This window comes from Budorcas taxicolor, chromosome 13 (assembly GCF_023091745.1).
Source record: "Budorcas taxicolor isolate Tak-1 chromosome 13, Takin1.1, whole genome shotgun sequence".
Taxonomy (NCBI): domain Eukaryota; kingdom Metazoa; phylum Chordata; class Mammalia; order Artiodactyla; family Bovidae; genus Budorcas; species Budorcas taxicolor.
In genome coordinates, this window is record NC_068922.1 from 39,727,129 (window position 1) to 39,749,936 (window position 22,808).

The window sequence follows — 22,808 nt, forward strand, 5'->3', positions numbered from 1 at the left end:
TTCTGTCGGTTCTCTGCCTCCACTCTGGCTCTCAAAGCACTTGGCTGTGGAAACCACTTATTGTTTCACACCTGCAGGCGAGTTAACAGGCCAGCCCAGAACCATGGCAACTGGCAAGAGTGTGAGAAGGAGAAATCTCAGAGCCCAGGCCGCTGGGCATCCCTGCTCAGACTCAAGCAAGGGTGATGTCCAGGCTGGGGACAGCGGGGCTGGGGGTGGGGGACAGTTGCAACCCCAAAACAGACTCAGAGTCCACTCCCGCCAGCAGGCCCCTGCCTTGATCCTTGTCTCCTGGGGGTGGCCTCGGGGAAGGCCCAGTGCCCTGGTGTAAGCTGCAGTGGGACTTGGCTGGCAGGGTGATAGGGGTGTTGTTCCTGGCTCTTTTAACCCCAAAGTCTGATCGTGCAGCCCCCTGGCACCGTCTGGGGGTTAGCCAAGAGCCCCGAGAAAATAATTTATTTCCTTCAGCTGGCCAGGGTGCATCCGGCCATCTGCAGCCAAGTGCCACCCACACTGCTGTGGAGATTGAGTTATTCAGGTCAAGTGCTGGGAAGAACTCACTCATGATCATTGTTATTTGAAGTCCTTTGATCATCAGCTCCATCCAATGGATGGGAGAGAATAGTGGTTTAAACTTTTATTTGCTTTTCATACCCAGTGGTATAGGTTTTAAAGCTATTTCTTCAAACTCTTTGATGCACTTTCCACTGAGAGGTGGCCTCTGGGCCCCTCCCTTGAAACCTCTGTGACTGCTTCCTGGAATCAAGTGCAGTGGGGGTGACTCTGCGTGACTTCTGAGACAAGAAGGGGGAAAGGCCAGCAGTTTCTCCCCAGGGCTCACTTGGGACTCGCAGATGCCATGCTGTGGGGAAGCCCAAGCTGCACACAGAGGCCACATATTGGTGTTCGGCTGACGGCCTGAGACGAGATCCCAGCCAACAGCCAGGATCAACCCCAGATGCACAGGGAGGAGGTAACCCCTGACTCTGGCCCCTCCACCAACTCGGAATACTTGCACGAGAGACCCCAGCTGGACCCCATCACCCCAGAACCATGAGAGAGTAATAAAGTGGTGGTTGTTTTAAGTCACTAAGTTTTTGGGGGATTTGTTGTCTAGTAGCAGTTAACTGAAACTCTAGTCCTTCGGCCACCTGACGCGAAGAACTGACTCATTGGAAAAGACCCTGATGCTAGGAAAGATTGAAGGCAGGAGGAGAAGGGGACAACAGAGGGTGAGATGGTTGGATGGGATCATCGACTCAGTGGACATGAGTTTGAGTAGACTCCAGGAGTTGCTGATGGACAGGGAGGCCTGGTGTGCTGCAGTCCGTGGGGTTGCAAAGAGTCGGACATGACTGAGCAACTGAACTGAGCAGATATACACCTTTCATTTTTGGAGCATCGTCTGGTTTCTAGATGCTTGAATGTGATTTTTTTCTATTTGGTCTCCACATCAACTTTGTGTGGAAGGTATTCAGATTCATTTATCTGGACATGAGGGAAATGCCTATGAATGTTGAATGCCTTGCCCAACATCACAAGGCTCGTTGCCTGAGATGTAGAGACCAGAACCTGAGGGATGTCTGGCTCCCTGACCCAGTGCTCTTCCCATGAGTGATGTGGTCAGGGCCCAGAGGAACAGGGTTTATCATTATCTCACCTACTGAACTATTTAAAACACCATCAGGATGTGTCCTGTGTACATGCCTTCTGTACCTTAGCATCTTCCAAATACTGGGTCCATGTCCCAGCGACTACAACTGTGGAACAACAAACCACCCAAAGCCTAGTGGCTTAGAACAATGGTCCTTCATTATATTCCATTGTTTTGGTGGGTGAGGAATTCAGAAGTGGCCCGACTGGGTGGTTCTGGCTTAGGATCACTCATGAAGTTAACGTTAGATGTCACCTGGGGCTGTAGTCAAGTGAGGGATTGACGGACTGGAGAGTTCATTTCCAGAATGGCCCCGTCCCACAGCTGTCGATCTCCCCAGCACTGCCGTAGTGTCCCCACTATGCCTTTCTCCAGAGTAAGCCATCCAAGGGGCCAAGGTGGAAGCGGCAGTATTTTATGACTTATCTTGGAGACTCACACCATCACTTGTGCTGTGTTTTCTTGGTCCCCCTGGTCCTCTCTGAGTCAGTGCAGGAGGCATCACACCAGGTGTGAGCCCCAGAGTGATGAGCCCCTGGGGCCATCTTCGAGGGTAGCCACCACGGTCAGTACTGTTGCCCTAATTCACAGGAGAGGCCAACAACTCAGAGAGGTTGGGACTCGAGGGCTGGAGGCCGAGCAGGGAGCCTGCACACTGAAGGCAGTGCTGTCTGACTCCCTCTCCACCTGCAATAAAAGGTGGCTCATGGCGTATTTTGATGCATATATTAGGATTTTCAGAAACACCTTCAAAGTTAGGAAGTTCCTTGGAGCACCATCATGGAAGGAAATATTGGCTGCGTAAGCCAAGTGGAGGCCTTTACTTTCTTCAGTTAATAAAGGCCTCAGTTTATTGGGGCTGAAATTCTGCCTTTTACCTGGGTGCCTGCCTTTGAAACCATGTTTCCTTTCTAAAAATTTTTATTGGGGTATAATGGATTAACAATGGCGTGTTAGTTTCAGGTATATATTATATCTCAATAAATACATAAATAAGCTACAAGGATGTATTCTACAAAATGGGGAACATAGCCAATATTTTACAATAACCATTGTGGAATATATACTCTTTAAAAATTGTAAATCACTATACTGTACACCTGTAACTTATACAATGCTACATAGTAGCTATGTGCTATGCTTAGGTGCTCAGTCCTGTCTGACTCTTGGTAGCCCACCAGGCTTCTCTGTTCATGGGGATTCTCCAGGCAAGAATACTGGATTGGGCATAGCACCTATAGTTCAGTTTTTAAAAAAAAAGACAAAGAAAAAAACACCAAGGCTTCCTTTTCTTAAGCAGGTGGGTAATATAGAAAGACATTGGTCTTAGTTTTGTTTTTTTTTAATAGACCCCCCCCCCCCCCAAAGCTGATGTTATAGATTTCTAATAGTCTATTAGGGCTAAAATTACATCTACTTTCTTTAATTTTTGGCATACTTTACATTTTTTACTTGAAAAAATAGTGAACCTTAAGAGTTATGAAAAGGTGTGTTTCACTGTAAACTTAATTACATGAAAATTGAGAAGAGAAATATGAAGACCGTTAACAGAGGAGATAAACACACAGTTCACAAATACAGGTCTATAGTTAGTAAAGAAACATGAGGAAAGATTGAGCTCCACTAAAAATGGATAGGAAGCTAAAGGTAACACACTTTTATAAAATTCACGAAGAAATTACATCTATACTCTGCCTTGTTAACTTCACATTTGGGAATTTATCTTACAGATATAAAAGCAGAAGCTATATGTCAATCTGTAAGATGAGATGGTGTTGACCACTGGTGCATTTGTTATAACAAACATTGGAGACCACCTGCGTGTTCAGATGGTTGAATAAATAAAGTGTGGCTACATGAAGGAATAATATGCACCCATTAGAAGGATTAATTACGGGAGGGGTGCCCATGACATGTTTCGAAACTTAGAGAGGAAGTTTCTGAATGATGTGTGTTGTTGGATGCTATTTCTATAAAAAAGGAAAGCTCGTGTCTTTGTATGAGTTTGCATTAATCTGCAGAGAATCTGTTTATTGATCAGGGGTGTGACGTGGAGGGGCAGATAATTAGTTTTAGAAGGGAAAAAGTACAGAACACACTGTGTAAAGTACAAATCTATACTTTGGCTATTTCATTAAAATCTCAATGCTGATCAGTAATCAATCTTCCTTAAGAGAGGCCACTGTTTTGTTTTGGTTTTTTTTGGCCTTACCACTCAACATGTGGAATCTTAGTTCCCCGATCAGGGGTCGAACTCATGCCCCCTGCAGTGGAAATGTGGAGTCTTCACCACTGGACCCCCAGGGAAGTCCTAAGAGGCCACTGTTTTGCATTTTCTTCCTGGCACCTGCCGTCCCCTTCAAGTGGACAGTGCCAGGCCTTCCTTATCCCCATACCGAAAATGAGGATGCTGAGATTTCCCTGCAGGAAGGTGATGCTGGTAGCTGTTTTCAGTGTCCCATAATCAGCCATCGACATGGAGGATAAGACAAGGTGATACTTTTTAAAGGGAGAGGGAGGCGATATCATTCACATGCCATCCTCACTGGTTCCAAGTGTGGGGGGCGGGGTGGGGTGGGGAAGAGCTTTGTTGTGGGTACACTGTGCCCTCTTGGAAGGAGGGAGGCATCCAGCCCTTTGCCTGCACTTAGCCTGGCGGCCTTTTCTGAAGAATATTGATCAGAAGTGCTAACCTCTGCCATTGTAACAGCAGAATGCAGTCCCCGAGTATTTATGGAAAAAAAGCTTTTCTTCGCCAGACTATTTTCTGAAGTCAGAAAGATCCTTTCAGAAGCTTTAATAGCAAGCCCCTGCCCACTTCACGCCCGCCTGAGAGCCACACTCCAATTTTCAGGCCCCCAGGACCCCGTGTTGATCTGGAAGCTGGTGAGCATGACCTATTTATAGAAAAGATGCTCTGTCTAACCTGACAAGCATCTTGCTGGAGGGTGAGGTGGGATATGTAAGTGGAAGACTGAAATTATACCGACACACACAGGGAACCGTATTCTTGTCCCCGAAAGAATTTATTCATTTATTCTTCATTTCCTAAGTCAGTGTTTTAGGCAGAATTTGGGGGACTTCCCTAGTGGTCCAGTGGCTAAGAGTCTGTGCTTCCACTGCAGGACGTGCTTGTTTGATCCCTGGTCAAGTAACTAAGATCCTGCAGCCTCCACAGCATAGCTAAGAATAAATACAAATTTAAAAATGTTTAAAGAGAATTTTGATCACATAATGTCATCTGATATTGTGATAGCAATATGTTTGCTTGAATGAATCTAGTCAGTGTTTTCCATGTCTGACATGGTCCAGAAGGGAGGCTACTAAGAATTCCTAATTTTTTTTTTTTTTTTTTTTGGCTGTGGTGCATGGCTTGTGGGATCTTAGTTCTCCAACCATGGATCAAATCCACACCCCTTGGCAGTGAAAGTGCGAAGTCCTAACCACTGAGAATTCCTAATTTCTCCTTTGTTCTATAAGGAGCAGAATTCTTGTGCGGGGGTTGGGGGTGGTGGTGGTTGCAAAAACAGATGATGGGGTCCCACCACATCTATTGGTAAGAATCTAGGTGGTAGGGGGTTGGTAGGACTCAGAATCTTATGAAGGCTCCCTAACAAATAAAATCACCCAGCTCCCTTTTATGAGGAACCAAGCATTAAAGGTGAAACATACCTTCAAAGTGAGCTCCTGCTAACAGTCAAAAGCTAAAAAAAAAAAAAAAAAAAAAAGCCAAAAGGATTCAGGCTCTACTTGGCTCCCAGGACGGCAGCTCCCCATGGAGGTCAATAAATGTCTTGGAAGTAACAGGGACTCGGCAAATATTTGCAGATGGACGAATGGATGCTTTCTGCAAAGCTTGATTGTCTAATGTCCTGGAAGTTCCCTGCTGTCCAGGGTATGGAAGTAGCCCAGGATGCTGGTAGGGGCCACCTGGCCAGGTTGTCTGGATGTGATGGTTGATGGCTGGAGTCCTGAGGTGAGGCCACAAGTGGGCTTCAGGTGCACCACAGGGGGTATTATTACACCCTGTCTATCACTTCTTCACAAGACAAAGCCTCCAACCTGGACCCTTGCTCATCAGGGTCAGGGGCTCCAGAAGAGTGACTGGTACAGAGGGCTGCTCTGGGGAGATGGGGTCCAAAGCCAGGGCTCACTGTGGGCCTTGATGCAGAAGAGAGGAGCAGGGGGGCATTGAGATATAGGAGAGTGATGATGCTTAATCTTGACTTCCAGGCTATGAACCAAGAGGTCGTTTTTTTACACATCAGCAAACCTCCCTGTACCCATCCTGGCTACTATTTTGGATACTTATTAAGGCTTTGGTTAAAAAAAATGCTTTTGAACAACTTCATCTGATAAAAATGTCAACCATCTTTTGTTAGATGCCAGGATAAACTTTATTCTCCTTCCAACTATAATGAAAACACGCGGAACATATGGCACCTGAGTGCTGTGTTTCTACTTTATTGAGTCGTCACAGTAAATCAGAATTAAAGAGGGAGGGCAAACTGGGGAGTCAGGTAATGGCCATTGGTGAGCCGTGTGCTCCTTGGGGGTGGGGCGCCCCTCGCCGAGGGGCACTGTTCCGGCCAAGTGGCTTACAGAAACGGTCTACACCGACGTAGGCACGAACCAGGTATGGAGCATCAGGAACATTAAATAATGTGAGACAGCAAAAGAGAAATCAAATGACACCTTATAACTTAATTTACCATATTTATCAAATTCTATCATTTACATGGACTAAATATTGTAGACCTGGAAAACGCAGCAAAACATTCACTTAACGTGTATGTCATACGTAGGTACTGAGTGCAATGAAGACATAGTTGTTTCCTGTGGAATTTCCCATTGGGTGTGGACATTCCCCTTCAGTTGCTATGAGGGTAACACAGTTACATCTAAGACGTCACAGTCATCGTAAAAGCACCCCTCCCGCCTGCAGATACGACAGTAGATGAAGTGTGGGTGGTCACTCCCAAGGAAGGTCAGGAACATGTGACCTGCATTGTCTTAGGATCCGAAGGAGCTCATGGTAAGGATGAGGGTCCCACCAGCCAGCCTCTCTCAGAGTCAAGGCTGAAGCCCCCTTCCTTCCCTGAGGCAGCTGGGAAGACCTTTCCTTAACTGCAGGAGGAAGACACCGTGACAGTCCCTTCTTCTTCACTGCTGTCTAATTAAGGTTTTACTACTTAAAATGTCATCATTTTGTGGAATTACTATTTTTTTTTAAGTACAAACACCTACTTAGTGAGACTAGAGATGACCATCTTTGCTTCAGGTGGAAATCAATGTGCAGAGAGGTGGGCGGAAGACCTGGGCCTGCCTGGAAGCCCTAGAGTCTTCTCCATTTGGGGCCAGCAAGGGCCACGTGTGTTTACAGATGGCTGGCTTACTAATGTCATGAGTCAGCACGGTGACTCAGGTGGGTGCCCACCGGATAAGTGACCCTTGGAAATTTTGCTGAAAGGCATTTATTACAGAAGTTCAATATTTGCTTTTCTAAGTGAAAAAAAAGACAAAAAAAACTTGATCATTTCAATTTTCCACCCCAAATAACAAAAGCGATTCAAGTGCACATGATTGCAAGCAAAAAACCTTGTCACTAGAGTCCCTGTGTTTCTAAACCAAAGCTGTTACTGAGAAGAGCTGTCACACTGCTACCTGTCCTCTGGGGTCGTAGGGTGGTCAGAAGCTTTTGGGATTATAGGAAAGTCTATGTATTTGCTACCTACAACCACCTTTCCCACTCCGGGTCAGGAGGGCTGGAATTATGGGGCGGGAGTCTGTGTGTATGTGGGGGGCTTCAGTATGAGTCCTGAAACCAAGTCTAAGAATTCTGATACAGGGGTTGTCTAGGGCCTGAAGGTGACATGTTCTCCCAGAAGCTAGAGCTTACGTGGGACTCAGGAGCATGTGATGTCTCTCCTGTAGGATCAAGGAACCACATGGAGCAGAACCTGACTCTGGGGCCACGTGGGCCAATCCACGCCGAGCAGAAACCCGAAGTCACTCAAAGCTGGGGACGGGGGGCGGTGCGGGGAGTGCCCGGGAGGACAAGAGTTGTGCCATTTGCTGACACAACAGAGAAGATGGTCACTTTCGTCCACCCTTGACGTATCGTCCACCCTTGACGTTGCCACCAAGCCCGCAATCAGTGGACAAACCGTTGACAGACCAGCCGGGAGAGCTGCTTCTGTTGGAACGAACTGGGTGCTTTCTGGTCCCAGTAGTGCTCGAACCGCCCCTGCCTGTGGGCCTGGCCTCAAGTCCTACCTGCCATTCTCTGTAGAGCAGAGAGACAAGCTCCCTGGAGAATCAGAAGTCCCCCTCCTTCTGACAGGAAAGCCCTTCTGAATCCTGTCTCACCGTCTCCAGGGTCTGCCTGCTCCCCCTGCCATTGTTAGGCACCAGCCTACTGGGCGGTGGATGGTCAGGGAAGATGGTGGCTCTGCTGGGCAAGGGGCTCGGAGGGCCCAGCTGGAAGGTGGGCAAGGGGTAGGCTGGGGGCACCCGCGGGTGGGTGCAGGAGTGGAGAGGCGACAGCAGGCTGGGCGGGAAGCACCTGCATGGAGAACTTTCTGGGCTCTTAGCTGGTGGCTCCCCTGTTCCAGGCTCAGGGCTCACTCTGGAGATGGTCCGAGGGCCTCGGTGACCAGCAGAGGGCCAGCCCCCAACACCCCAACCCCAGCAAGGGCACCTGGCAAGCACAAATGGAAAGTGAGTCTGTCCTTCTTCCCTTTCTGAAAAAAAAAAAAAAAAGACACAACAGGCCCCTCTTGGGCAGCCAAACGGGTACAAAGTAGGGATCATACCCTTCGCTAAAGTTCAGTCCCCCTAAAGCTCTGTGTGTCGAGAAAAGTGTGGGAGGCCCCTCCCAGCAGGGTGGGAGGCAGGGGGCCCTACCACAGGGTGAGGACAGGAAGGGAGCTTTCGCAGGGACAGGACTCTGTGTTTCTAGAATCACTCGAGCGCCCCGAGACAGGAGCTTCACCATCACCACATAGAGGGCCTCTAGCAGGGACAGGGTCAGGGTCAGGGTCAGGAATGCTCTCCCTGGTTAGCAGGCATTGGGGACCAGGTGGAAAACACAGCAACGGAAGCACAACTTCTGCCGGGCTTGAGGCCCTGGGGAAAGCCAATTTCCATGATGATGAAATTTGGGGCTAGCCGTGAATCCTAACAGAAGGAGAAGCAAAACCAATGCAGGAAGCCCTCCTCCAAGAGCGGGACAGGGTAACATCGGACAGTTTACAAAGCAAAGGAGACCCTGAGGGACAGAGCCAGCTGCGCCCTCTCCCCTTCCCGGGGAGCCCGGAGCCTCCTCCTGTTCCCTCTGCTGGGGCAGCCCCACCAGCCGGTGTGTCTCTGGTTGTCGGCGACTTTTCTTCTTTCACAGCCCAAGGTTCCTGAGATGCTACTGCCCAGTTTGAGAGTCTGATCCACAGCATTTTGGTGGGATTCCTCCTGAAGTTCAGAAGCCCGTGCAGGGAGACTCGCCGAGGACACTGGTTTGGGGGTTTGGGTGGGGAAGTGGGGGAGTCTCCTCCGTTTCCTCCTCCCCGAGAGGCACCATAGAGGGGAGTTCAGCCTGGTAGCCAGGGCCCTGGAAAGAAGCAGAGGGAGGCCCTTGTGGGCACAGGGTGGAGGGGGAGGGTGTGGCACATCCCCAGGAAGCGGGCTGGACCCCAGACTGGTGCCACACGTGTGCAGGGACGTTTGCTGGATGAACCCACAGACCTCCCAGCCTTTGCTCTAGACCTTCCTGCAGCGCAAAAGGAGCTGTGAATCTTTTTGAAATTTATTGGGCCTTACATCCAATCCTCAAGTAAAGAAGGAAGAGAAAAGGCACCATTAACACTGTGGGTGTGGGGCAAGGGCGACGGAGCAAACTGCCTCAGAATCAGTGAAAGAACAAGAAAAAAAGTCAGGGGCAGCTTGTGGCTCCGTCGTGTTATTATTTACATGGATTTACATGTTGATACTTTACACCAGGCTTACAGCTCGATTATTCCCCAAGGGGTCTGAGACGGGAGGTCAGGACTAATTGAACAAGTCCAGAAGTGCCTACAGCTGTTGGGTCCCAGAGAGAAAAAGGAACGAAGCTGAAGCCTGTGCACGCCCCATCCCCAGGGCTGCTCCAGGAACCCAGGCGCCCGCTGCTGCAACACACGGCCGTTGTTGCTGAGGTGGGTCCCCCCGGGCCCTGCTTCGAGGGAGGACCATTTCATCACCCTCCTAATAACCTATTTTTAAACCCTGCTGGGCTTTGCCCCAGCTTCCTCAAAAGCAGGCTCTCTAGCCTCCCGACATGCTTCACTTCCGGGCTTTGGCCTGACATTTCTCTCATTACTGGCCTTTGAAATTAATTTACATAAGTGGCCTTACTCACAGACAGCATCTCCTTTCATTTTCGGACCTGACCTTCTTGTTTCTAGGGAGAGCCTCTGGAATCAATACCTGTGAACACGCGTCCCGAGGAGACTGCCTACCCCAGGCTTGTTCCCTAAATTGCCTCCTAAAGATGTCCCAAGCCTGGCCTCTTCTGTCGCCTCTTTCCAGTCCCAGGAAGGTCAGGCAGAGAGAGGAGTTCTGAGTCTCTCTTCTGCTGTTTTTGTCTTTGGAAACCGGCTGATTTTTGGTAAAAGCAGCATAGCTATGCTGTCATCCAAAGTGGAGATGGCGCTGGTTACAGACATCACCCCAGGCCCCTGGAGGACGTCGGCGTGTGGTCCATCAGGGAGGGCAGCAGGGAGAACACCCCTGACTCAATCCCAGATACGATTCCAGCTTGAACACCTTCACTTCAAATTGTATAAAATTTCACATCATTAACTAGGAACCAGGGCTTCCCTCATAGCCCAGCTGGTAAAGAATCTGCCTGCAATGCAGGAGACCCAGGTTCGATCCCTGGGTTGGGAAGATCCCCCTGAAGAAGAAAATGGCAACCCATTCCAGTATTCTTGCCTGGAGAATCCTCATGGACAGAGAAGCCTAGCAGGTTATAGTCCATGGGGTCACGGGAGTTGGACACAACTTAGTGACTAAACCACCACCAACTAGGAACCAACCCCACCCGCTCTGAATTCAGATCTACTGGGAGAGGGAAGCAAGGGGGAAAAAAGGCAAGTAAATGCAAGAGATAAAGTGATGTTCAAAGATGTGATATCAGGTATGAGTATTGCTGGATCAGAAGGGAAATATTTACTCCCCCACCCCAGCCAGGAAGGCCCGGGGGGCTGGCCCTCGCAGTCCTGCACTGCAGCATGGCAGGTGGGCAGGGCAATGCCAACTTGGACCAGCATGAAGCTCTCACTGCAAAGTGGCCTTCGGGCATCTCAGGGCAGTGACCCCACCACTGGTGCCCCAGGAAGGTCATGCCGGACCAGGAGACCGCACCACACGTCCCCTGCATCCCTCCGGTCCCCACCTTGCCCTTGGCATGTCCCTGGCCTGCGCTGGCTCCCACCATGCCCAATGCACCCCATGACTGATGAGAAGGTGGCCACCACAGACGGAGCAGGCTGGCCACAAAGGGGGGTGATCCCTTTCCTGGCTGCTGACAGCCGCTGCCTCCGCCTGGCCTTTCCTCGTGCTAGAAGACAGTGTTCAGAGGACCCCGGAGCCTCACTTGGCCACCTTAGGAGATACGGGGTCCCAGGAGAAAAAAAGGCTTTTGTGTGAATCCCCACGACTAGGGAGGAGTGTATATTGTTCTGCCTGGCTGACATGGGCTTTGTGGCTCGTGGCACCTTGGGGGCTGGCACCAGTGAGCCCAGGTTGGGACAGTTCCGTGGCTGGGGGGCCAAGAAAAAGCAGCTGGGCTGGAGGGTCAGCTCCCTGTGCAGTGGGCCTGCCAGGGGGAGGAGGGCAGTGCTTGGGATAAACTCAAAAATCCAGACCCTCACCTCCCTGTTCACATCGACCCAGAAGGGAGGGTGTCTGTGCCCAGGTTCCATTGGGGGATGTGGTTGATAAATGACAGCTCGCTCCCTGACCCACCTATCCATATCATCATCACCCTCAGGTTCCTGGTCACCCTCAGCATCGGGTCTCTGACCCATGACTCCACGAGGAGGTACAGCCTGGGCCATCCCGAGAGGCTCTGCTGCGACGTGTCCGCTGTCCATCAGGGTACTGGGCAGGGCCCAGACCCCAGACCCAGGCCGAAAGAGGAGGCCCGTGGAGGTCACACCTGCCGCGGCCAGCCTGCCCTCTGGGTCCTAAACCACAGTGATGCCAGGGTTCCCTGCCCTCTGCGCTCCGCAGCTTTTGTCTGCTCTTCCTCTCCCAGCTGTTCCATTCAGCAGCCCCAGGACGACCTGCCCTCCCCAGCCCAGGCCCCCAAGGCCCCATTAAGGCCAGCGGTCAAAGGCCAGCCCGCACGTGCTGCATCTTATCGGCTCATCTCAAGACCCCCGTTCCTCCAGGCTTGGCAACAAAAAAAAAGGGGCGGCCCCGGGCCTACTGGCTCCCTGAGGCCCCCTGCACACAAAAGGGCGGGCGACAAAGACATTTTCTGGGATGGCAGGTGTTGGTGTCGGATTCCACCCGGAGCATGGGAGGCCGGAGAAAGGCTGGGGTGGGTTTCCTGGGCAGGCGGGCAGTGCAGACACGCAGGACAGAGCCTCTCAGGGCTGAGGGGGAGGCGGCAGGAACCCCTAGCCCCGGAGGGAGGTGAGTGAGTGAGTGAACTCTCCCCCACTCCCCCAAGAGCAGGGCGCTGGGCAACTCCACTGACATGTCAGTTCAAACACTTGTTCTTTGAACTTACCTTGTTCAAACACTGCAGCGATATCTTCACGTATTTTAATCTGAAGGGAAAGAACATAAAATGGAGTGAATACAGGCCCTGTACACGCACAGCCCAACTCGATAATGAACACGGTGCTAAAAATACATCTGTTCCTGGGCTGTCTGAGTGTTCCTGCAGCTTCCGAGATCATTACCAACTGAAAATTCACCTGAAATTCCACTTGGCAGGACAAAATTCTGGCTGCCGTCACCGGTACAGGTGTGAAACGAAGGCGACATTAGCTTTCCCAGGATGTGTGACAGTTTCTGTGGGAGCCCTGTAGACACTGGCAGCTCTGACCCAGCGCATGCAGGAAGGCCTTTGACCGCTGGCCTTAACGGGGCCTTGGGGGGTCTCGATGTCCCGTTCCTGCCACACGAGGGTCCCTCCTGTTTTGTCTTAGGTATAGTTAAAGCTAAGAGTTTTCAAGACAAGCATTTGGAATTCTCTGGAGGCCCTGAAAAAATAACTGATGCCCACTAACTGTATAAGTTCACATGTCTCTAAGTTTCATTTTACAGGGTTTTGAGGAGCACACAGTGTGTTAATGCGGTACAGGTGTCACCTTCCATGTCACATTCGCCAGGGAGGAAGAGTGAGGTGTACTGTGCAGAGGGCAGCTTCAAAGGGGACCCTTCAGAGGCAAAACTGGACTCCCACTCACAGAGCAGCAGGACCCCAGTAGCCCTGTCGGACCCCAGAGAGGCTCTGACCTCCCCCGCGTGGACGGTTTTTCCCAAACACTCTCTCCTCCACGGCCATCCTATTTCCCACGTGGTTTGCCTTAGCAAATGCAATGACCTCTTTCTGAGTCAGGCGACAGCTCCTACTCTGACCCCCACAACACTCCTAGTTCAGTGTCACGAGACCACCATCACTTTGCCAATGAAGGTCTGTCTAGTCTGAGCTATGGTTTTTCCAGTAGTCATGTGCAGATGTGAGAGTTGGACCATAAAGAAGGCCAAGTGCCGAAGAATTGATGCTTTCAAATTGTGGTGCTGCAGGAGACTCTTGAGAGTCCCCTGGACGGCAAGGAGCTCAAACCAGTCAATCCTAAAAAATCAACCCTGAAGATTCACTGGAAGGACTGATGCTGAAGATGAAGCTCCAATACTTTGGCCACCTGATGCGAAGAGCTGACTCATTGGAAAAGACCCTGATGCTGGGAAAGATTGAGGACAGGAGAAGGGGGTGACAGAGGATGAGATGGTTGGATGATATCACTGACTCAATGGACATGAATTTGAGCAAACTCTGGGAGATGGTGAAGGACAGGGAAGCCTGGCATGCTGCAGTCCATGGGGTTGCAAAGACTTGGACACGACTGAGCAACTGAAAAACAAGCAGCCCACCATCAAATCTGGACAAAGGACTTTTCTATCAGTGACATGGACTGCTGTCTGCCTGACCACTGTGGTGGAACCTGGATAGTCTGCTGGCCTCGCCTGCAAGGCTGGGGCAGTGACCACAGCCAAGTTCTAAGACGGATGCCGCTGGAGGAGGGACCTGAGACAGATCTCAGGTGGGGCTTTTTGGAAGGAATGTGGGTTTCTCTGAAGCCTTATTTTCCAGTCTCTCAATGAAACTTCACTCCCCTATACCCGCTAAAGTTGCGCGGGGTTGGGAACTTCAGGATAGAGAACAATCGTGACGAAGCGCTAGACTTGTCTGTCTTCCTTGATTTCCAGACACTGAACGGCTGTCTTTACAGGGAAAGTGAGCTCTAGCGGCACAGGGAGTTCTCGGGCAGTGTTGACTCTTGGTGCTGGACTGTTCTGCTTTCTGTGTGGGACCTCTAAACACTGCAACGATCTAGACTGCCCCTTTTCCTTGCAATGCACTGTGAGCTCCCGGAAGGTGGCGGTTGCGGAACATCTCCGTGAGTCTTCCTCTAGCCGAGGGGCTCAGCTTCCGTGCTGTCGATCCTCTCCACTGTGAGCAAAGGGTCTCCCCATGAAGGGGCTCCATGGCCCCCTCCCCTGCAGCCCCTAGGCGCTGGCAATGCTGGGTGTACAGGCACCCGATTGGTGGGACTGAGCAAACAGATGGTGCGGCTGACAATGGAGGGCTTGTTTGTAATTGCTGATGAGGACGGACGGCCCTTCTCCCGGTGCGTCCTCACATGCAGCCGGGTGTGCTGTGCTGGACTGGACAGAAAGTCTCAGAGACTGCCAATCCACTGGCGAGTTAAGGAGATGCAGAGACAGCGGCAGTTGGGGGCTGCCATAATTATTCCATGGGGCTCAAGTGTCACTCGCCCTGACACACAGACAGTGCTCCTGGAGGGCGGGGACCCCCTGCATGGAGCAGAGCAGCAGGCTGTCAGCTTCCTGACGCCTCCCCAGGGTGGGTCAGCATGAGATACCGACTAACCTGGGCAGTATTGGAAGCACCAGGAGACCACGGTGCTCGAAGCTGTGTGATGCCCAGGGACACGGGAGACATGAAGCCTAACCATGTCATTATCTCATTGGCTGGGCACCTGGTGTGGCCCAGGACATGTTCTAGGCTCTGGGTGACAGATGAAACCCCTGCCTTCGGAGGTTTTTGGGGGAGGAGTTAATGGCGTGCTGTTGGGGGACAAAGATGTCTTAATCTCTATTTGTACAAAGCCCAGATGTCAGCATGGAAAATATACAGGTAGACCATGTATCTGTGGTGTTTTGGGGGAAAGGACAAATTAGGAAATAAAAACGCGGGGCAAGAAGGATAAAAGGTCGAGAATCACTGATTGTATGGTTAATATGCATGTTAAGTCTGGAGTCTCCTTACAGGTGAATGGTGTTGTCAGTGGGGAGTTGGCCCCACTCACGTCTGAGAGCAGCTGAGCGAGACCCCCTGGGGAGAACTGGAGGCTATGGCATGACCCAAGGGGCACAGGGGTAACTCGGGACACCAATGGGCCACGTGCGGCCACTCAGTGGCTCAGACACCCCCAAGGTGGCTTTTAGAGAAGGACATCCTACTTCTCAGGTCTCCTATGACTCCTCTGACACCTGGATAATATCCACCAGGACTTCCAGGGATGAGGAGATCACCAACTTGGTTGGCGCCTCGTGGGGGCTTTTCAAGAGCCGGTGGGCCTTTTCATGGCCTGTTTTCTCTGGCTGCGCTCACTGGCAGAGCAGAAGAGCAAAGATTTGCACCAAGCGTCTTATCTCTGAGGCAAGGCTGCTGTCCAGGACTGCCCCCTGGGACATGCGCTGAGCAGGGTCGGACAAGAAAAGTGGCTGCTCTCCCTGGGTCCTAGTTACTGGGCAGTCAGTGTGGGAGACGATTAGCTGGTTCAGGATAATTAGGGAAGGGAATGGTTCTGGGAGCTGGCATGCTGAGGGACAGAAAGCAGTGGGCTGGCGTTCTGGCTTCGGGTGAGAGCTAAATATCCTTGAGGCAGGAAGGCGGGCTGAGCGGGAGATCAGAGGGCTGTTTGGGCTATTCAGACCCCTTGGAATGGCTCTGAGGATGCGAACAGGTGCAGCAGTGGATGGGGTGAGCCTACACTCTCAACACTGGCAACCCCAGACCAGTGGGCACTAGCCAGCCTAATTACCATCTCCAAATGGCCCAAGGAAGGCGTCCAGAATTTCCCATCCGGCCGCAGGGGCTGGGTCCTGGCCCCAGCCCTGGCTCTGGCTCTGGACTGGGCTTCCGCTTTTCAGTCGTTGGTCTAGCCCATCAGCTTCGGTTCCGAAGCACGAAACTAGGCCAGCTGCACTGAAAGACGGGCGGGCAGAGAAAGGGCATGCCCGGTGAGTCCGTCCACCTGTGCAGGGACTCGGCCAGCAGGTGGAACATTTTCGAAAAGACTTGTCCGGCATTTTTCTCTTTCCCTTGCATGACTATAATGTATTCTTACGCATCTATGGCTGAATTTAGCTAAATTGAGCATTGAACATTAATGTCTTGTTAGGCCGTGGTGGAGAAAGATGCTTCCAGACCCGCTTACCGTCTCATAGGACGTGAACACAGTGATCTCAGTTACATCCCAGCCATGGAGAGAGTGTTCATTTTACCAGTCTGAATGATTCACATCTCCAAATAGAAAATCAGTACAGAAATGTTTACAGCAGCCATACTCATAATAGCTGAAAGACGGAAACAGTCCCAAATGCCCACCACCTGATGAATGGAAACAAAGTGTGGTCTGCCCTTACAATGGAATGTTATTTGGCAATACAAACAAGTGAAATATGGATACAGGTTACAACACAGATGACCCTTGAGGAGGTGCTAAGTGCAAGAAGCCAGTCAGCAAAGATCACATATCATCTGACTCCATTTATACGAGACGTTCAGAACAGGCAGGTCCAGAGAGACAGGAAGAGACTGGTGGTTGCTTAGGGTTGGGAGGTAGGATGAGGATGGACTGCTAGTGGAATTTAGGTTTTTGTTTTTCAGGAGGGATTTTTAAGAAGTCTCTAAAATTAGATTGTGGGGATGGTTGCACAGCTTTGCAAATATAGGAAATGGCAACCTACTCTAGTATTCTTGCCTAGAAAATTCCATGGACAGAGGAGCCTGGTGGGCTACAGTCCATAGGGATGTAAAGAGTTGGGCACCATTGAGTGGCTGAGCTTTTTAAAAGTTTATTTCCTGGTTATCATTCATATATGCTTCTGGAAAAGGAGAGTATAAAATATTCATTCTTTTCACCATCCGCAGACTTCAGTGCTACTGAGAGAGGTCCCGTTTGGCCTCTGCTTTGGTTGCTGCTTAACAGAAATTCAGGCAAAACCATCAAGGCTTCCAGGAGCCTACCCTGGCGGCTGCAATTGTCTGTGTTCCACCTTCTAGAACCTTCTGGACATGAGGCTCCACTCACGGCTCACAAGGCATGTGAACCTGAAGAGTCAGGAGCTCTGGATTCTCCCAAAACAACGTCTCAAGGTTATTTTGAATAAGCTTCAAGAGTCCCTTCCAAAAACTATCTGGGAGAAACATTCTTGGTATTTTCAGGCCAACTCTTGGCAACTGCTGTGTGTCCCTGGGCCATAATTAACACGGAGGCAGGGGCAGGATGCCACTCACACTTAAAACCCTGCAGGACTGAGAACCCAGGGCAAACCTAAGGCAGCATTTCATAGAAAGAGCGGCAGCTTTGAGTTCTTCCAAAGGAACCGATTAAACATCATGTCGATATTTCGAACAGTCTCAGGTCCTGCCTTTTCTGAGGAACATGGGACCAGCCTCCACGCTTGCCCGGGGCAGGAGGGTCCCCGTGCTGGCAGCTCTGAGGGGTGGGGTCTTCCTCTCTGCATCTCGCTCTCTCACCCATGCCTCTGAGAGTCCCCATCTCAGCCAGCTTGGGAGAGTCATAGACTGATGGGCAGGACACTTAGTGGGACAGCTAGCACACATCAGGCCACGTTTCCATCCTTTCCCAGCTCACGAAGCAAACACTATGGCCTGGCTCAAGGAAACCACAGCCCAGCCGACTCAGACCACTGGCTACATGTCATTTTTGCCCCTTGATAAATATTTTTTCACAGGTAGCTGTGGTTTGGAGCTGACTAATCTGGGTTTATGAAAAATAAGACAATGTTGGTGATTCCTGAGTATCTGCTCCCCGAGGAGATGTGAAGCTCTGAGAGGGACAAGGAGAGACAAAACGCAAGGTGTCAGAGCCCCTCATCCTCCCCTGAAACGCCCAGTACATCCTGCTCGGGGACAGCTCCCCAGGGAAGGCGGGGCTGGAGCAGCGATGGGGACATCTGACAGGCGGCACTGTCATTTTCCATCAGATCAGGTGGAGCAGATGCTCATCACATCCATCTCTTCCCTTTTCTAGAGCTGACACCAGGAGAGTAAGAGTTTTAGCGGGAAAAAGGGTGAATAAACATGAAGCAAGTTCAGTTCAGTTGCTCAGTTGTGTCCAGCTCTTTGCAACCCCATGGACTGCAGCATGCCAGGCCTCCCTGTCCATCAGCAACTCCCTGAGCTTGCTCAAACTCATGTCCATCAAGTCAGTGATGCCATCCAACCATCTCATCCTCTTTCGTCCCCTTCTCCTGCCTTCAGTTTTTCCTAGCATCAGGGTCTTTTCCAGTGAGTCAGTTCTTCGCATCAGGTGGCCTAAGTATTGGAGTTTCAGCTTCAGCATCAGTCCTTCCAATGAATATTCAGGACTGATTTCCTTCAGGATGGGCCGGTTGGATCTCCTTGCAGTCCAAGAGACAAAAGGTGGCGCAAAACAGGGCGACTGAAAATTCTCTTTAAAACCCTCCATACCACTCAGGAAAGCCCCCAACCAAGTTTCAGTTTCCCTGCCTGCGTTGTCACCAGGCTCTGGCGGCCCCGCCTCCCCTACACCTGGCTGGGGTCCTGCTGCTCTTCATGGCTCCACTTTCACTGGGAGGACAGGAGTGGCCAGGGAGGATGAGACCCAATTACAGGTGTTTGTTCTGCCTCTTGCATCAGGCCCCACACACATCTGTGACCTGGAGACATACCTGGACCCTTTAAAGCAACAGTCAGACTTCTTCCCGCCTGCACTGCTATCTTACTCCTGTTGCATATGTCATTCTTTAAAGAAATTACGGCCAAATATAGATATAAGAAACTCACACACACAGGACAAAGCTTTCCCTCCCTAGGCTGAGAAAAATCAAGGAGTAAGGGAGATAAGTTAGAGGAAGCTGGACCAGGTCGCCTTTGTGAGACACAGTGTTTCTCAGCAACTGCTTACTTTTTGAAAGGAAGTCCCGTCTCCAGGCCACACCACAGACAAAAACCCCCAAGTCTTTGGTAGAGGGACTTGCAGCATCTGGGGAGTGACCCAGGGCACAGCTGAGCCAGCACCACCAGGTTCTGGCAAACGGGTTATGGGTCAGAAACCTCCTATGAATGCTTTGACATGTTTCCAAGAGGAGTTGTGCATGCTCAGTCATGTTCGACCCTTTACACCCTAGATACAGCTTATCTTTTGATGCCTTCCAAATGTTTGTTGTGTGGGTGGTTGTTCTTTAGTTGCTCAGTTGTGTCCTACTCTTTTATGACCCCATGGACTACAGTCTGTCAGGCTCCTCTGTCCATGGGATTTCCCAGGCAAGGATACGAGAGTGGGTTGCCATTTCCTACTCCAGGGGATCTACCTGTCCCATGGATGAAACCCGAGTTTCCTGCATTGGCAGGCGGGTTCTTTACCACTGAACCACCTGGGAAGCCCTTCCAAGAGGATACATTTTGAGTTTTTAAAAGAAATGTCATACGCACAGGGGTTAGGCTGAACCGGTGACATTAGAGGGAGGGTGGAATTGGGTATAGGTTGCGGGGGGGGTGACAGCTGGTGCAGGGCGATCAGTGGTTCTCAGGCCAGTTGCCAACGCCACCCAGATGCAGCCCAGAGCATGTGCGGGCAGAGTGGGTGCCTCCAAGCCCTTGAATGGATGGTGACATCAGATAACTTGTATTTGAGGGCCACTGTGGATGACCTGTGGAGAAGGAAATGGCAACCCACTCCAGTATTCTTACCTGGAGAATCCCATGGATTGAGGAGCCCTACAGCCCATGGGGTTGCTAAGAGTCAGACAGGACTGAGCAACTTCACTTTCACTTTTCACTTTCATTCATTGGAGAAGGAAATGGCAACCCACTCCAGTATTCTTGTCTGGAGAATCCCAGGGACAGAGGTGCCTGTTGGGCTGCCGTCTCTGGGGTAGCACAGAGTTGGACACGACTGACGCGACTTAGCAGCAGTAGCAGTGGATGACCGGAGCAGAGTTCTGGGCTGTCATCCTGGCCTCCAGAGTGGGACCATCCTCATAGGCGGGGCAACCGGCCAGCATTCCACGGGTGGCAGCCCAGTTTGCAGCCCCTCTTCCATGAGACGGGCCAACACAAGCAGAAGGGACTCCAGGAGGAGAGGAGAAACTGGGAGGCACAGGGCAAAGTGAGAAAAAACCCAGACGGGCAGGGTGGTGAGCAGAGCACTCAGGAACACCTGTGGAGGTCTCCAGAAGTGTCCTCAGCCCCTTACACATACTGACTCATTGGGCCTTTAGCAGTGCTTTTAGTGGGAACTATTGGGGCTCTACTCAGAAGATATGCCAAAATGCTGGGCTGGATGAAGCACAAGCTGGAGTCAAGATTGCTGGGAGAAGTATAAATAACCTCAGATATGTAGATGACACCACCCTTATGGAAGAAAGCAAAGAACTAAAGAGCCTCTTGATGAAAGTGAAAGAAGAGAGTGAAAAAGTTGGCTTAAAGCTCAACATTCAGAAAACTAAGATCATGGCATCCGGTCCCATCACTTCATGGCAAATAGATTGGAAACCAATGGAAACAGAGACAGACTTTATTCTCTTGGGCTCCAAAATCACTGCAGATGGTGACTGCAGCCATGAAATTAAAAGACGCTTGTTCCTTGGAAGAAAAGTGATGACCAACCTAGACAGCATATTAAAAAGCAGAGACATTACTTTGCCAACTAAGGTCCGTCTAGTCAAAGCTATGGTTTTTCCAGTAGTCATGTATGGATGTGAGAGTTGGACTATAAAGAAAGTTGAGTGCCAAAGAATTGATGCTTTTGAATTATGGTGTTGGAGAAGACTCTTGAGAGTTCCTTGGACTGCAAGAAGATCCAACCAGTCTATCCTGAAGGAAATCAGTCCTGAATATTCATTAGAAGGACGGAAACCGAAGCTGAAACTCCAATACTTTGGCCACCTGATGCGAAGAGCTGACTCACTGGAAAAGACCCTGATGCTGGGAAACATTGAAGGCAGGAGAAGGGGACGACAGAGGATGAGATGGTTGGATGGCATCACTGACTCTATGGACAGGAGTTTGAGTAAGCTCTGGGAGTTGGTGATGAACAGGGAGGCCTGGCATGCTGCAGTCCATGCGGTTGCCAAGGGTTGGACATGACTGAGTGACTGAACTGAACTGAACTCAGAAGGTACTGCTATTAGACCCATTTTACAGAACTGGACTCTGGGCGGCAGAATGGTACTAACTTGACTGAGGCCACAGGCTAGACAAAGAGGACACCAGAGCCTGGCCCTCTGTTGGGACACGTCCCCCCTGTAGTTGAGCAGGCTGGCTCTGAGTGGAAGGTCCTGGCCAGTGGTGAGCACAGGGCTGAGGGGGGACAGGAAGACAGCAGGATCTGAGGATGGAGCCTGGAAGGTCAGCCTGAGCCGCCTTCAGCGCCGAGAGAGGAAAATGCACAAAGTCCTGGACAGGAAGGGTGGCCCGAAGTTTGGTGACGGCTCCACCTTCTGCCTCCACACTAAGGCTCTGGGCCTGGTTCCTGCTGTACTCCTAGCACCCTGAAAACGTTAAAAGCCCCTTGAACCCCACAGCCACATGGAGCCCTGGAGCCTGACCCACATGGGCACCTGGGAGCGTCTGAGGCTTGTCTGTTGACTCAGCACGTCCTCTGGGCTTCATTCTCTGATCTGTTCCACGTGGTTGGCTAGGAGGGTCTGCAGTTACAATTGCCAGATGACCCCAACAGACTGTCACAGTCCCATGAGGGTAGTGGCCAAAGAATGCACTGACTGCTGCTGTGGCAGGACGTGGCAGAACCCCCGGCATCACACAGCCGTGCTGGGAACCCCGGTTCCTTCCGTCTGGGAGTCTGGTCATGTCAGGGTCTGTTCCCCAACCTAGTTCACATCTCATGAAGACTTCCTGAAGGACCACAGTGAGGGAGGCAAGTTTTCCCAAGCAGGCTCAGTTCAAAGAGACACATTGAGACAGAGAGTCTAGACGGTTTGTTTAGAACAACTCCCTTCTCACGGGCTCATCAGGAGCTCTGTGACCGAGGTCACCGACAATCAGGGTTAGGTGACAGCCTACCTGAGGGGACAGCAGCCACACTCCGAGGCCAGGATGCAGTCCAGCTGATCCCACTGTGACGAGAAGGGGGAGGAGGCGCTGAGGCTGGCGCCCTGGGGTGTCCCTCACGACTTGTTGGCAGCTTATCAGGATGATGTGAGAGCCTGGACGTGGGGGCTCCTGAAGCCTCTTCTGCCTCCACAGTCTACAGTGCTCTCGGCCGGTTTCAGCAAATGTATGAGGAAGGTGAATACATAAGAAGTGCTGTCTAGCAAAGCCTTATTCAGACCACATTTATAGGGAGGGAAGGTGAGAAAGATGGAGACATACTGAATGAATCCCTGAAGTGACCACTCTCACTGAACGGAGAAAACCTTTCATCTTTGGACTGGTGGGGGAGCGGTCAGAGTCAGTTCCACGTTGTGCTGTTTCTGGGATTGACTTGATGGGTAGCCGCCCAGCGAATGGCCATGGTGGGGTCACTGCGAAGATTAGCTGCTGTGTCCTAGTACGTGCAACCCCGAGTGGGGCTCAGGGGTCTTAGCAAGTGAGAGCTGGGAGCAGCTTCCTGCTCCA

General features: G+C 51.1%; 1 protein-coding gene across 2 annotated transcripts in view; it reads right to left on the reverse strand.

The window, feature by feature from the left end:
* Positions 1 to 8,402: 8,402 nt before the first annotated feature.
* RALGAPA2 (Ral GTPase activating protein catalytic subunit alpha 2) overlaps positions 8,403 to 22,808 on the reverse strand; it is a 270,985-nt gene continuing 256,579 nt past the window's right edge. Inside the window, exons 40-41 of one of the 2 annotated variants that reach the window (XM_052650406.1) lie at positions 12,429 to 12,468; positions 8,403 to 9,260 (exon numbers count right to left, since the gene is read on the reverse strand). In XM_052650406.1, the coding sequence (XP_052506366.1) occupies positions 12,464 to 12,468 (5 nt within the window). In that variant the 3' untranslated portion in view covers positions 8,403 to 9,260; positions 12,429 to 12,463. Of the gene's footprint in view, positions 9,261 to 12,048; positions 12,316 to 12,428; positions 12,469 to 22,808 lie in introns of those variants that run through there. The other variant, XM_052650407.1, reaches the window with a different exon arrangement.